The sequence below is a fragment of the Carlito syrichta genome, unplaced genomic scaffold (assembly GCF_000164805.1).
Source record: "Carlito syrichta isolate Samal-C Ts95f unplaced genomic scaffold, Tarsius_syrichta-2.0.1 Scaffold86271, whole genome shotgun sequence".
NCBI lineage: Eukaryota > Metazoa > Chordata > Mammalia > Primates > Tarsiidae > Carlito > Carlito syrichta.
The window spans coordinates 324,501-340,154 of record NW_007030367.1 but is presented as its reverse complement, the minus strand read 5'-3'; the positions used below and the strand labels follow the sequence as shown (position 1 = coordinate 340,154).

General features: G+C 42.9%; 1 protein-coding gene across 1 annotated transcript in view; it reads left to right on the top strand.

Moving 5' to 3' along the window:
* KLHL42 (kelch like family member 42) overlaps nt 1-12,242 on the top strand; it is a 25,794-nt gene extending 13,552 nt beyond the window's left edge. The window contains exons 2-3 of the mRNA XM_021711881.1: nt 1,186-1,379; nt 7,030-12,242. Coding sequence (XP_021567556.1) covers nt 1,186-1,379; nt 7,030-7,481 — 646 coding nt within the window. The 3' untranslated portion in view covers nt 7,482-12,242. The remainder of the gene's footprint in view (nt 1-1,185; nt 1,380-7,029) is intronic.
* The last annotated feature ends 3,412 nt before the right edge of the window (nt 12,243-15,654 follow it).

The following is a 15,654-nucleotide window of genomic DNA, read 5'->3' as shown; positions in this document are numbered from 1 at the left end:
TGTCTCACTCTGTCACCCAGACTGAAGTGCAGTGGCACACTCCCAGCCACTGCAGCCTCCTCGACCTGCTGGGCTTTGGCGATCCTTCCGCCTCAGCCTTCTAAGTAGCCAGAACTACAGGCGTGCACTACCACACCTGGTTAATTTTTTATTTATTGTAGAGATGCGGTCTCACCAGGTTGCCCAGGTGGGTCTTGAACCTGTGGGCTCAGGCAATTACTCACCTCAGCCTCCCAAAGTGCGGGATTACAGGCTGAGCCACTGAGCCTGGCTTCAAAATATTTTTAATTGGTCAAGCTTGGTGGCTCAGCCTGTAATCAGCACTTTGGGAGGCTGAGGCAAGTGGATTGCTTGAGCCTGTGGGTTCGAGACCCTGGGCAACTTGGTGAGACCTCGTCTTTACAATAAATCAAAAATTAGCCAGGCATGGTAGCACATGCCTGTAGTTCTGGCTACTTGGAAGGCTGAGGTGGAAGGATCTCTCCAGCGCCTCAGCAGGTCGACACTGGGGTGGCTGCGAGTGTGCTACTGCACTCCAGCCTGGGTGACAGAGTGAGACTCCATCTCTCTCTCTCTCTCTCTCTCTCTCTCTATCTATCTATATATATATACACACTTTTTTTTTTTATATGTGGAGAAGCAATAGGCAAGTTGCCTTCAGTGGAGGAGACCTGCTCAGGTGTATTGTGGGAAAGGGGCCTCTGGAACCACCCTTTAACAATTACTGTTTGCATCTGCCTGTCTGTGTAGGCAACCCTGGTGTATCCCTAAGATAGAGCCTTCCTACTCAGTGGGAAGACTGAGATAACCATTCCCAGAGAGGAAAGTCAAGGGGGTGGGTGCTTTTCTCCCTTACCACTTGCACCTGCCCCTGAAAGAAAGTGTATACAGTTTGTCATTGGTTTCTGAACTGAGGCTGAGCAAGATTAGTACTTGTTTATTTTGAGCTGCTTATCTTCAGTTGCTAATGTTTGGACAGTGTGCCATTCCCTGGAATCTTGGGAACAAGAGTGAAGTTTGGGAAGCCATCCTTTCATTCCTCTGACCGCAGGCAGAATGGCCCCAACTTGGAGAAGCTACTTTTCTTCTGATATCCAGCAGATGCTATGCTCTAGTAATTCATGCCGTCATCATACTTCTGAATGATCAGAACTGACTTTGTGGGCCCTTATGTCTCTCTTTCAGGTCTAACTTCAAACTTGTGGCTGTTAATTCAAAACTCTATGCCATTGGAGGACAGGCCGTTTCTAATGTTGAGTGTTACAATCCTGAGCAAGATGCATGGAATTTTGTGGCACCCTTACCAAATCCTCTGGCTGAGTTCTCTGCATGTGAGTGTAAGGGGAAGATTTATGTCATTGGAGGATATACTACCAGAGGTAAGTAAAGGGCCAAGTAAAGGGTCTGCTTATGCGTGGGCTTCAGCAGCCCAGGAAGGACAGAGGGGTGCCAGAGGAGGATAATATTTGGACATAGAAAATATATAATATATTGTATATATGACACATCTGGAAGGAGAAGAGTCCTGTATAGCAGGGGTGGGTTAGTTAAGAGTGGCCTTTTATGACCTTGTGTGAGCATGGAAGTTGAATGGGGTAGGGAGAGTTGTGAAGAAAGTATATGTTTTCGTTCAGTTGGCTTGTGACTTGGTGGGGCCTGGTTTGTGGGGTTGCTCTTTGAGGTTGGGTAGGTCTTTGGAGGAGCATCATCTGGGTAACTCCCATCCTCCTTTCAAATCCACCCCCATACAACACCGTGGAATTTAGGGCCGGGGCATCCTTGCAGATTTTTGTCTTCATTTTCTCCCTTTGTGAGCACCAACGCATCACATTCAAGTTCTGGAAACCTAGCTCTAGGGCACTGTTCACGTGTCGCAGGAGGAGTGAGTGCGTGAACACAAGAGAGGTCTTTCCTGAGCAGCAGCGGGAGGTGGTTGTGCTATTTATTAAACTGCTCCTGTGTGTTTTTCACTTTTTTTGATGGGCATTTCCTAGCTAATAATTTGAAAATAAAAAACGTCTTCAGCAAGTTTTATACTGTTGTTCTTGGTAGAGCATTATCTCAGGTAAAAGTGGTAGAAAACAATGTGGTTGTGGGAAGAAAGATAATGGTGGACAACCAAGCAGAAGGGTCCTTTCTTTTCCTCCCCCAACTCCCCAGAGCAGTTGTTCCCAAGTTATCTCTTAGCCAAGGAAATTAATTTCAGCATTTGGTCTGTCTGACCATTTAGAGGCCAGAACGTATGGAAAACGTTTAACTGGACTCTTAGGACTTTTAGTCACATAAAAGTAGTAGAGTCACCATTGCATTTGACATAGTGAAATAACTTGCCACTCCTTCATGGTACAATGTGGGCAGAACAGAGCTCTACCACTTTGGCTGATAACAACTATGAAGAAGACCCTGTTAGGCTGCGAGTGACCATATGCAACTTCGTAAAGGATAGAAGTCCACATGCTAATATAGTGTTCAAATAGGTGTCAAAAATTATTTTCACTGTATCCAAATATGTCCTGGTCTGGGGATTTATGTTGGAGGGTGAAGTTAAATGTAATGTATTTTATGAGTGTCTAAATTTACCCTTTTTTGGGGGGGATTAACACTTCCTGGAATACCTAATTGCTCTAACTAAATATTTGATTCAGTGGAGAGGATAGTGAGCAGTGTATTAGTTTCTTGTGGCTGCCCTAAAAAATTAGTATACGCTTGGTGGCCTACAACAACTGAAATGTATTTTCTCACAGTTCTAGAGACCAAAAGTCCAAAATCAAGGTGCCAGTGAAGACAAGCTCCTTCTGAGGGCTCTGGGGGAGAATCTTCCTTGTTCCCTACAGCTTCTGGTAGCTCCAAGCATTCCTTGGCTAGTGGCTGTGCAATGCCAGTCTCTGCTCACATGACCTTCTCTGTGTGTGTCTGTATCTTCTCTTTTGTCTCTTATGAAGACACTTGTCATTAGATTTAGGGCCCACCTTGGGTGGTCCAGGATGATCTCATTTCAAGACCATTAACTTAATTAAGGACCTACAAAGACCCCTTTGCCAAGTAAAGTCACATTCATAGGGGATTAGGAGGTTGACATATCTTTTTAGAGGCTACCGTTCAACCCACTATTGGCGACTTGTGTATTTATATATTTGAGGCAAGACCATGATAAAGAGGACCTCATTGGAAGCAGTGAGCTTTTTTTTTTTTTCTTTTTGCTCCAAGTTTTCATTGCTTGTGGAGCTATTCCCAATGTTCCTCTCTCGCGACTCTTCACTAAAGATGATTGTCAATTTTTTCTTTACAGATAATTGAAAAATTGTGAGGCTTAGCAGTCATTTATTTTACCTTCAGCTTTGGTGTTCAGGTTACAGTGATCAGCTTTTACATCCTTGGATTAAGCCCTAGCACTGCCTCTCCCACCCCCCAGAACTCCTGTGTTTGTACATGTAACTGTCTCCCTGCCTCCCTCGCTCCCCCATTCCCTCTCTCTCTCTCTCTCTCTCTCTCTCTCTCTCTCTCTCTCTCTCTCTCTCTCTCTCTGTGGGTGTGTGTGTTATTCATCTATAAAAGTTTCTAAGAATTCTGATTCTTCCCTCGATGGAATAACACAGAATGCGTCCTGTGACACGATGGGCTGACGTGATGTACACATATCCCTTGACTTTTCTTCTAACCAGGAGCTTTTAAGCATTGACTGGCAACACTGTAACCCAGAGTACTTCACTGGTAGATTTCCTAGTTTTTCCATGACCCTGGCTGAGCAAATGTTCTTTAGATTTGACCTAGAAAACCCTTCTTGTGTGTTTTGTAGCTTCACAAGCCACTTTTAATGTGCCTTCCTCGTTTGGGCCACCCACTGTGATTTCTGTCCTGGATTCCCTGAGCCACATACCCATGATGGGATGGTTAGGTGATGTGGATGGATGGCTGTTTGTGTAAGGGCTGAAAACTAGTTTTCTAAGATGAGAGGGCAGGGCAGTGACTTGTACTCTGAGGCCCTTCTCCTCCTCTGCTGGAGCTTTTCCCAGCACTTCCTCTTGGTTCCCTGTGTTTAAAACAAGTCATCATAATTGTTAGGTAAAAGAGAAATCAAGACTTAGACAGTTGGGCTTTTAATGACTTCTTCAGTTAGGTAAGACTAAAAGTTCAGTAAATAATTCATGATTTTTATGGTAGTTATTTGATTGTTTTAATTCTTTGGCAGGCACTGAAGAAATTAAAAGAAATTCAATAGAAAGTAATAGTGACCCTGAAGGGAAGAAGTATAGTAACCAAACTTTGGAGTCAACTTTAAATGTTAAAACAAAAAGACCATTCATTCCACCAACTCAAACCACCTTATCATGTCACTTCTTTTGAGTGAGGAGAGAAAACCTTTACAGAAGACCTGGAAAGATCATCAGGTCTGGAACTGAAAGACATGTTGAAGCCTCACTAGAACGAGTTCTTTATTCATTTGGTGGGCAGCCATTTTGCTAAGGAGCACTTTTTGTTAAAATTTGTAACCAACCCCCCCATAGGTTATATCTCCTAGAATGATCTTGAACATAATAGCTACAGTAAGGAGAATATAAGGAGTTATTAATGTGAATGGAAATCAGGACAGTTTTTTTTGAGTTGGAGTCTCACTCTGTTGCCTAGACGAGTGCAGTGGCACGCTCCTGGCCACCGCAGCCTCAGCCTTCCAAGTAGCTGGAACTATAGGCACGTGCTACCATGCCCGGCTAATTTTTTATTTATTGTAGAAACGAGGTCTTGCCAAGTTGCGCAAGTGGGTCTTGAACCCACAGGCTCAGGCAATCCACTCACCTCGGCCTCCCAAAGTGCTGGAATTATAGACTGAGCCACCAAGCCCAGCCTCAGGACAGTTTTTAAAACGTAACACTTCTGATATTTCTAGAGGCGTAGGGACATGTGCACATACAGGACTTGGTGTCCCTCTGTGCTCTTAGAGACTGTTGAGTTGGCACCAGATATGGCTGTGGAGAGAGCTCTTTAAACATGGCCAACTATGGGTGTGTCCTTCTGTCTCAGAAGGAAGGACTGAAGGAGGCCTAGATTTGTGAGATGAGCTGTCTTCTCTTGCCAGCTTCTGCAGCCATCAAAATGCTGCAGGCTTTAGTTGTATGCCAGTTCCCAAGCTGAGCTGTCTCCTCCAGTGGTGGAATTGGTTATTTGTTTAAAAAAACCCAAACAAACAGAAAGTTAATTCTTTCTATATAACTCAGAACATTTTTTTTCCCTGCTGAGGCTAAAATATTTATTCTCCTCTAGGAAGAGGAGTAGAGAAAAAGAAAGCAATTAAAAACAAGAAAAGCAAAACTAGATACATTCTAAATTTCACAAGCATTTTTCAAAAAGATACAAAATATATTTTTTTAAAGAAGATTGCTATTAATTAAAAATTACATCAGAGCAGCCTTCTAGTCTTTGATTTTTATCCACATAAAGAACTAACTGTTATGAAATGGGAAGGCGGAGAAGGCAGGATCTTTGTTAGTGTTTCTGGGAGTTACAGTTGGCAAACAGATTTTCCAGGTGATTCTATGGCTTGTTAGAAGGTTGAGATGAGACTTTCTTGCATTTCTCCTCAGTTGTAACTTTGTGTCCATTTCTCTAGACAAGTGGAGATCTGTAGTTGATACTTGTCATGTTTTTTAGCATCAGCTGTTGAGAATAGATCCCCTTGGTCCTTTAAACTAAAGCTGCAAAAAAAAAAAAAAGGCAAAAAGGCCGGGCTCATTGGCTCAGCCTGTAATCCCAGCACGTTGGGAGGCCGAGGTGAGTGGATTGCCTGAGCCCATAGGTTCGAGACCCACCCGGGCAACTTGGCACCTTGTCTCTACACTACATCAAAAATTAGCTGTGCGTGGGTGGTAGCATGCGCCTGTAGTTCCGGCTACTTGGAAGGCTGAGGTGGAAGGTTTGCCGGAGCCCAGCACGTCGAGGCTGCCGTGGTTGGATGCGTGCCACTGCACTCCAGTCTGGGTGACAGAGTGAGACTCCAACTCAAAAATAAATACATAAATAAAGCAGCAGCAGCCTCTCTCTTCCCCTCCCCTCCCCTCCCTTCCCTTCTTGATGTCTCATTCTGTTGCCCAGACTGGAGTGCAGTGGCATGATCACGACTCACTGCAACCTCAACTTCCTGGGCTCAGACAATCCTTCTGGCTCAGCCTCCCAAGTAGCTGGGACCACAGGCACAGGCCACCAAGCTTGACTACTTTTATTTTTATTTTATTTTTGAGTCAGAGTCTCTGTCTCCCAGGCTGGAGTGCAGGGGAGTGCAGGGGCATGCTCACTCTAGCATCGACCTGCTGGGCTCAGGCAATCCTTCCACTTCAGCCTTCCAAATAACTGGAACTACAGGCACGCACCACCCCATGCCTGGCTAATTTTTTTGATATACTGTAGAGACAAGGTCTCACTAAGTTGTCCAGGCTGGTCTCAAACCCCTGGGCTCAGGCAGTTCTCTCGCCTCAGCCTCCCAAAGTGCTGGGATTACAGGCTTGAGCCACTACACCCAGTCTATTTTTAATTTTTTTGTAGAGGTGAGGTCTTACTGTTGCTTAGGTTGGTTTCAAACTCCTGGGCTCAAGAAATCTTCCTGCCTCAGCCTCCCAGAGTGCTGGGATTATAGGCATGAGCACCTGGCCATCAGCCTGTCTTCTGTATTAAGTAGTCAGTAATTCTGTAGCAATTGATGAGGGTTCTGGGCACTTTTTGCATTGGCCTGGCGGTTCAAAGGTATGAGGGTATTAGGGAAGAGGGCTGGGTTTAAATCATGGCTGCTCATTTCCCTGGCTTTACCCATTCTGATTCTCCCAAGGAGAGGACATGCCTGAGTGGGAGGTGAGTGGGGATAAATCTAAATATATCTCCTCCCAGCCATTTTGAAAACGGTTTTCCAACTTGTGCTTTTTCTGAAATAGTTCTGCCTCTTTGTTAGCAAATACACCTAGAGGTAACCGTTTCTGTACAGCCTAGGCCGTCAGTGGTGTTACTGGTGGTTGTGTCATTGCTCGGCTTCTTTCTCTGTTTCAGACCGGAACATGAATATTTTGCAGTACTGCCCCTCTTCTGACATCTGGACGCTCTTTGAAACATGTGACGTCCACATTCGCAAGCAGCAGATGGTGTCTGTGGAGGAGACCATCTACATCGTGGGAGGGTGTCTCCACGAGCTGGGGCCCAACCGGAGGAGCAGCCAGAGCGAGGACATGCTCACCGTGCAGTCCTACAACACTGTCACCCGGCAGTGGCTCTACCTCAAGGAGAACACGTCCAAATCGGGTCTTAACTTGACTTGCGCACTCCATAATGACGGCATCTACATCATGAGCAGAGATGTGACCCTGTCCACCAGCTTGGAGCATCGGGTTTTCCTCAAGTACAACATCTTTTCAGATAGTTGGGAAGCCTTTAGGCGTTTTCCAGCCTTTGGACATAACCTCCTGGTTTCCTCTCTTTATCTGCCCAATAAGGCAGAAACATGACTGAATTGACTTGGTATTTAAAAGAAACCTGGTTCAAGACAGAAAAGATTGTGGTGTCCCATTTCTAGGAAGACTGATTTCTAAAGGGAAAGTAGGGGTTAAAGTAGGTCACGCATATGCAGTAGCAGCTGTAAATAAGCTTACTTGATCTAATTACTTGAGCACTCGTGGAGAAAAGAGACCAACTTTTTTTTTAAATTATTGATTTTTAAATTATGGGAGCAAATCCATGATAATGTTTTCTCCAAACGTGATCTCTTGGGCCAGTGACTGAAACTGATCATCAAAAAGTAGATTCATTGTGTCTGCTTGGTAAAGGGCCAAAGTCAGTGACTAGAATGAAGGTGATTTTAAAATCTGTTTTATTTAGGTCCCTTGAAATACCATTAGTACCTTAAGTGAGAAATTTTCTTTTTTTTTTTTTCAATGTACTTGACAAACATTCATATTAACATTGTAATTCTCTCTACCCTGCCTCAATCCTACCCGCACTTCTAGTGTGTTAAATAGTGTTCTGTGTTCAGGTATTTTGTTTGCACACTACGTTTCAGGAAACTTAAAATTATGGAACCCCACAGTGAATCCTTGCAAGTGTTCAGTCCTCCCCAAAATTTACATAAAAACATTCTCAGCTATTTTTCCAGTCCTTTTTGCAATTACAAATGATAGATAAATAGACTGATACAACCTCTTATTTTATTTATGTGGCACATTGCATATTTATGTGGTCATATAGGTTGCATTGGTAGGTGTTCTGTACTGTTTAAAATAGAGGATATATTGTTTAAAAGGATGGATATATGTATATTTTTAAAAATTGAGTCTTAAATATGAATCAAGGGAAGGGAGGGAAACACCAAATAAGGAAAAACGTTTGCCTTTAAGAGTTACTTTTATTGAATGTATTTGACTTCATTCTTATTTTAAGGCTGAAAATGAACCTTATCTTCTTTAAATCAGGCAGCTTTCTAACCTAATCTTAACTTTGTAATTGATGCTTTGCTTTTGTGGACTGAGGTGAGGATAGCTGTAAAACATTTGTGCTGGAGAGAGAGGAAGAAGTGGAATGGCTTCTGGTGGTGTTTCTGAAATTATGTAAAGTGCTTTACTTGTCTTGTTTTAACTCAAATAGAGCTGAGCAGTTGTTTTCACTTAAGTCAGTTAATAGCAAACAAAAGTTGCCAATTGTAGATCAACATTTCTTAAAAAATGTATACTCAAACTTAGGGGAATTTTAGTTTGATTGAAAAATACTTTCTGAAATTACCTGATATTTTTTAATGGAATCAGTTAACCTGTGAACTAGATTCCATCTTTCTGCACAAACAGCAGGCAGAACCATTTCAGTTGCAGCATGCCTCTCTTTAAGGAAGTCCTATAGGAAAACAAAAACTGTCACAGTAAATGCATGCATTCAACACTTACTGAGTGCCTGCAGTATGCCGTCCACTGTGCAGATATAAGACGGAGTAGGTGGTAATCACTTAACAGAGCTCTTCAGTTTATTAGAGGAGTCACTACAGGGTTTCTTTATAACCATGGCCTCTAGTATATTTAAATAAGGGTCCAATTATAAAAATTCTATTTGCACAACTTGTCAGGAATACGTCTATAAGTAAAATGAGGTAAGCCTTTATTTTGGACAGAGAAACAAATCTTTGTATCTTGTCACCAAATAAGCTTATCAATAATCTACTTATAATTTTTTAAGGATTTCTAAGCTGTGTCCCTATATTCCCAAATATTAAGTCCTTTTTAAAAAAAATAAATAAATAACTTCTGAACCAAAATATCCCTGGGAATAGTTGTTGAATAATAGATTTATATTAATTTATATTCATTGTAAAATAAATTTCCAGTGACCTATAATTTCATTACATATATCTTAAAATCTAATTTATTTTAGATAGTTTAACTTTTTGTTCATATAAAGCTTAACTTTTTAAAGGCTTGAGTCTATAAATTCAGAAGATAAGCCAGTTTAATTAGTGTCGGACAAACAATTGGAGATTAGCTTGTTAACAATCACATCATGTAAAATAGAATATTATTCCTGCCAAACAATTATCTTCGGGGCTGCATCATTGGGTCTGTTTTCCTAATGCTGAAAATTAGATTCTTGGACCAAGTGAAGGTATAATCTGATCCACAAAGCTTTTTTATAAACCAGGTTTGGGGTGTGTGTGTGTGTGTGTGTGTGTGTGTGTGTGTGTGTGTGTGTGTGTGTATACGTATATATGCTTGTATATTATAGCTCTCTCAGATACACAGACTTCCGTCAGGATTTGGTTCCTCTGGGCTGCCAGCCATGCTTGGCAAAGGTGGGATGTGCAATAGGAACAGAGCTGTGGATTTTGTGTTGTCATCCTTCCTGCTGTGCACATCAGCTGTGTTGACATTTTGAGGGTAGTTTTAATTTAGCTTTGTTCTCCTGTTGGTGCCAATGTTATATTGAAGACTACCTATGATGAAGGCCATTTTTTTAAAAAAAAACTCCCTTCATCCCCCAGGAGTGTCCTTAACTCTGATAGCATCTCTATTTTCTTCCCATTTTCTTATCTAAATGCTTTATCCATTTTTTTCTAAGATGCTGACCTCCCACTATGGAGAAAGGGTTTGCTGGAAAGATTTCCAGTGACAGCCAGTAGTACCCTATTTTACAGAGAATGGTATGAGTGGTAGAGAGTGAGTCCTGTGTTCGGGTTGGTAAAAGGAGGTTGTTGGTCCTTTCTGTCATTCTTTCTGACTTTCTTTTCAACTGCCTTAGTTTCAGAGGCCTCTCCCCTTAGCATCGTTTAAAGGGTTTTCTGATGAATGTTTAAGTGTTGATTATTTCAACAGTATTGGTTAAGTCATAATGAAGTACTGAGAAGGTTATACTAGTAAGAAACAAACAGAAGGCTCAAGATTAAGCATAGAAACCAAAGAGAATTTAACTCCAACATTTTTTTTAAACACCAAGATCCCAAGAAATTCCAAATGCCTTAGATATCAAAGCTATACAGCACTGAAATAAAGTTCTTTCTCTGCAAAGGGAGTAATCAAGTAAATGCCTGTTCTCTTTCAAAGAACAATTGCTTACTGAGCATGGTGGATACAGCGTTTTCAGATTTCCAGGTAAAGTTATGATCCTGCCTGTTTGGCAGAAGAGGGAAATTGAGAGGCAAGGTCTTAGTCTTCCTGATCAGCCAGCATTTAACGAGCAGTGGTTTAATGCAGATCACTTGGGAGGCAGCATAGCAACATAGAGGGATATGAGTGAGTGTTGGATGCCTTTTTCCTAGACCAAGATGGGGAATATATAACATCTATTCTGCTGTTCTTTGAAGGTGGCATTTTGAAGGAGTGTAGCACTCTTCCTCCCTGGTTTCAGAATCCATATCGTATCAATGCTTCCAGACATCTGTTCCCAATCCATCAGAGTAAAATAAAGCCTGTTGCCATCCCTGCCCTAGACATTCGAGTGAAAGTGTTAAGTGGGTAGACAGCAAATAAAATGGCTTTGAAAGCAGTGAGCTGATCAGCTCAGTTTCCTGGTTACCAGAAATACTTACTGAATGTTTGTTATGTGCAAGACAACGCTAAGAACAGGGGATACCAGCATAAATAGGCCCGGTCCCTGATCTTGAAGAGCTTGAATATTCACCGTAATTGTCTTCACCAGGGCATCCTTCTCAAAGATACCCACTTTTGTCAGGCACTGGGGGCTCTCTGTTCCTGTGGCCTCTTAAGTCTTGGTCCTTAATCTGTCCTTTGCTTCATGATTGACTAACAGTTGTCACAAACCAGTTTTTTGTTTGTTTTAATTTGAGCATCACATCCTATATTTTTGTGGGGGTTTTTTTGCTGTATTTTTTTTTTCTCACCACTTTTCATAGTCTTCTCTGAACTTCATTTTTGTGGAAAAATGGAAGCTACATGTAATCTGCTTTATTTACAAATACTCCCTAAACACTAGCCTTTGCAGTTGAGCGCTCCCCAACTTGGTCCAGTGAAAGGGAGGAGCAAAGTCCGTGAAGTTAGTACCAAGAGAGGCAAACCAACCGCACGTGTGCTTATGCTATGCCTTTGAAACCCTCCCACAAAAAGTATTAGTAAAGAAATAATCATTCTGCACTGGTACTGATGAAAAGTCAGTTGATTTTTGCCTTTGTGGTACTTGTCAAAGGATAGTTTTTCATTCTTATGCTTCATTCATATATGATTGTTCTTCGTTTTCTATATTAACTTAGGCATAAATTCACACCAACTGGCACATGCTGACTTCCGTGTTGACATAACCATTTTTATTCATTCCTATAGGAAACATTAAATATAAAAGATGGTCAATTTTGAAGAACAAAAGGGTGCTGAAATGACTTAGAGAGTTGGCTGGTGCTTTCTCAAATGGATGCCATAGTTTATTACTAGTAAAGAAAAGGAAAATGTGATTTGCATTATTGTGTGTGTCATTTTTTTCTATCAAGAACCTTAGGAATGGGGCACTTTAGCTGTCCCTACAATGTTTTCGTGTCTTGTAGTCATTTTAAGGAAAACAATAATCTGTAGAATGAATAGATATGTTTTGTTATCACTGATACTTTCTTTGTTAAAAAGGTTGTATTGAGTCTTCAATTTCAAGTGTAGCTTAAGAGTAAACATTATATGATTGATTTGAATACAATGATGCCTATGAAGCACTCACTATAACAGTATTCATTTTGTGTTGATACTAGAACTATAGAAGAAATTCTCTTCAAATAAAATAGTTCTCAATCACTATTGTATTGTCTGTTAGGTTCTCTGTACCTGCTGTGAACTCAGGGCTAGGGCAGGACTGGGAGGAAATGGGGGAAGCACGAGCCAGGTCCCTGCCAGTGAAGAGCTCCCAATTCACAGGGAAGGTGAAACACCCGTAACCCAGTTAGGGCGTACCCATTGGAATGCTGTGCATGGCAGCACGGGCAGTGAGACCTATTAGAGTTTAGAAGAGAGGCATCTGCCAGGAACAGGTGTGCTGGGAGACGCATTAGAATCCTTAGCATCCCTGAATCCCTCAGCCCTATTGTATGGTCTCGGAACCCTTATAATTCTGAATAAAAGAACAAAAAGTCTAGGCCAGGTGTGGTGGCTCGCACCTGTAATCCTAGCACTTTGGGAGGCCAAGGCAGGAGAATTGCTTAAGCCCAGGAGCCCAGACCAGCCTGGGCAGCATAGTGAGACCTCATTGCTCAAAAAATAAAAAATTAATAAAAAAACTACAGGTGCGGTGGCACATGCCTGTAGTCCCGCTACTCAGGAGGCCGAGGTAAGGAGGAATACTTAAGCCCAGGATTCCGCTGAGCTGTGAACATGCCAGTGCACTCCAGACTGGGCAACAGTGCAAGACCCTGACTCTAAAGATAGTTTTTAAAAATTTATGAAAAAATGAACTATTTTGTATATGCCCAGGGCACACTAGTGGAGGAGAAGGATGACTGATGCAGCAAGACAATACCCAGCGCTAATTGAGCACTTAATCTATGCCAAGTATTATTCTAAGTATTTATATTTTGCTTTATTTTTTGAGTTGGAGTCTCTGTCACCCAGGCTGAAGTGCAGTGGCACGCTTATTGACACTGCAGCCTCAACTTGCTGGGCTCAGGCGATCCTTCCACCTCAACCTTCCAAGTAGCTGGGACTACAGGCATGCACCACCACGCCTGGCTAATTTTTTGGTTTATTGTAGAGATGAGGTCTTGCTGAGTTGCCCATGCTGGTCCCAAACCCATAGGCTCAGGCAATCCTCTTGCCTCAGTCTCCCAAAGTGCTGGGATTTCAGGTGTGAGCCACCGCACCCAGCCCTCTTCTAAGTATTTTAAATTTAATGTATTTAATTCTCACAACAATCTCATGATAAATATGAATATTATCCCTACTGTATAGTTGAGTTCATTGAGACATTGCAGGTTACAAGTTGCCATTTGGCAAAGAAGACAAGGAGATACTATATACATTGGTCACTAGTCCAAAGTAAATGCTTCTTCCTGCTGTTAGAGGCTAGCAAGGACCTCCGTCCTGGTGGAGGAGTGGTTTCTGGATCAGCTAATCTGGGAGCCCTCGGCTCTGCTTTGCAGCAGAGTGTTCCCTGGCTGTGCCTGGGTGGGTGTGTGCCCATGGGGCAGCCCTCGTCTTGTAGGTATGTGGAGTGAAGCTTGAATATCTCTGGAGAGTCTGAGAAACCCCAAGCTCCTGTGTGCAGGCCATAAACATTTCTTAGGCAAGAATACCCTTTAAAAACTCAACTCTATGCTGGTAGATCTAATCTCTGGCAACTCTGTGGGCTAAAGGCCAAGATGTTGTGGAACTCTTGTTTCTTTTTATTTTATGTATGTATGTATATATGTATTCATTTTTTGAGTTGGATTCTCACTCTGTCGTCCAGGCTGGAGTGCAGTGGCACGCTCACAGCCACCCCAGTGTCGACCTGCTGGGCTCCGGCGATCCTTCTGCCTCACCTTCCAAGTAGCTGGAACTACAGGTGTGTGCCACCACACCTGGCTAATTTTTGATTTTTATCGTAGAGAAGAGGTCTCACCAAGTTGCCCGGGTTGGTCTCGAACCTGTGGGCCCAGGTAATCCACTCTCCTTGGCTTCCCAAAGTGCTGGGATTACAGGCTGAGCCACTGAGGTCGGCCCTATTTATTTTTTAAGAGACAGTGTCTCACCTTGTTGCCTAGGCACAGGAGTCTCGACCTGCTCTGTTTCTGACTTGGGCTGGTTCACTCTTCCTTAGGCAACTGGGTGACCCCTGTTCCCAGCAGGTCACCACATTGCTGCCAAACTTAGTGCAGACACCCCATCAGCATAGCACACTACAGCCCAGAACTTCCGGGCTCAAGTGATCCTCCTGTCTCAGCCTCTCAAGTAGCAACAGGTACTACAGGTGTGCATCACCACACTCTGTGAGCCCAGTTTCTTGAACTTACAGCCCACCTTTATGATTTGTCTGTAAGCCACAGACTTCCTGCCTATACCCTTGGATTGATGGCGTCCATCTCTCCCTCAGTTTTGGGATAACCTGAAGCAATAGGGGTCAATTCTTGCTAGACAACATCCCAGGGAATGCTGCTTTAGTAGAAATAATTACCCCTGTATGGGCAGGAGGTGTTTGGCAGGGGTTTTGGGAATGAAATTCCCATACTATTTCTCTGCCTCCTCCAAGGGCCTAGTCCTGTGATATTCTCCTGACTGTTCATATACCTTCCACTGAAGCAGAGAACTTGGCTCCCACAGTTCAGCAAGGGATGTTTTGTCTGGCCCTCTGTAGTCTCCTGGCTGCAGGAAGAAGGGTAAAAAGCAGGGACTCTAGAGCAAGCTTTGGTTAGGCTACTTCATCTCCCTGGGCCTCAGTTTCTTTATCTGTAAAATAGGACAATAATATCCACACTATGGAATTGTAAATTCCACGAGAAAGTCTACAAGAAGTACTCAGAAGCGGGCACACCCGAATGTGAGCTGTTGTTACCACCACACCTGTTGGCAGTTTTCTTTATACTTTCAAATGGCCATTTTGCCTGGAAGCTTAGGCCTTTCCTGAAATATCCTGCTGAAGCCGTTAAGAGGTAGCTAACAAATTCCAAGATCCTGGCACATTTCCATTACTTATTCCAAAGAGCTGGCTGGAATGGTCTGAATCCCAAGACAGAGCAGTGGAATCAGTTGCTTTGCTTTCCACACGAGGATGGGGATGGGAGAATCCTACCTATCCCATCCCTCTCCTTGATTTAACTGTTTCCATATTCTAACTTTAGATATTTGCAACATCCCATCCCAAATACCAAACCTATTAAGACATTGATTGGACCATCCCAGGGTCCACCCCTGAGGTAACTGCTGGGGGGGGCGGCGGGCAGTGGGGGGACAGTGACGGAGAAGCTCTGACTCAATCATGGGGGGAGAATTCTTCTCAGATAATAGGGGTTTTGTTTATCAGAAGAAGGGGGTGTTGACCGTTGAGCCACTGAAAGACCAGTGGAACAACTTGTTGATCAGGGAAGGCCACATTTGTTATGCTTACCCATGTGAGGGAAGATACCACTTTGAAGAGTTTCATGGTTTCTTGGAAGAGGGAAGTCAGGTTTTTGAGCCTGAGCTGTGTAGGTCTTGAGACTGGGCAGAGTTTCTGATATAAAAATTTGGGGCACAGGACTTT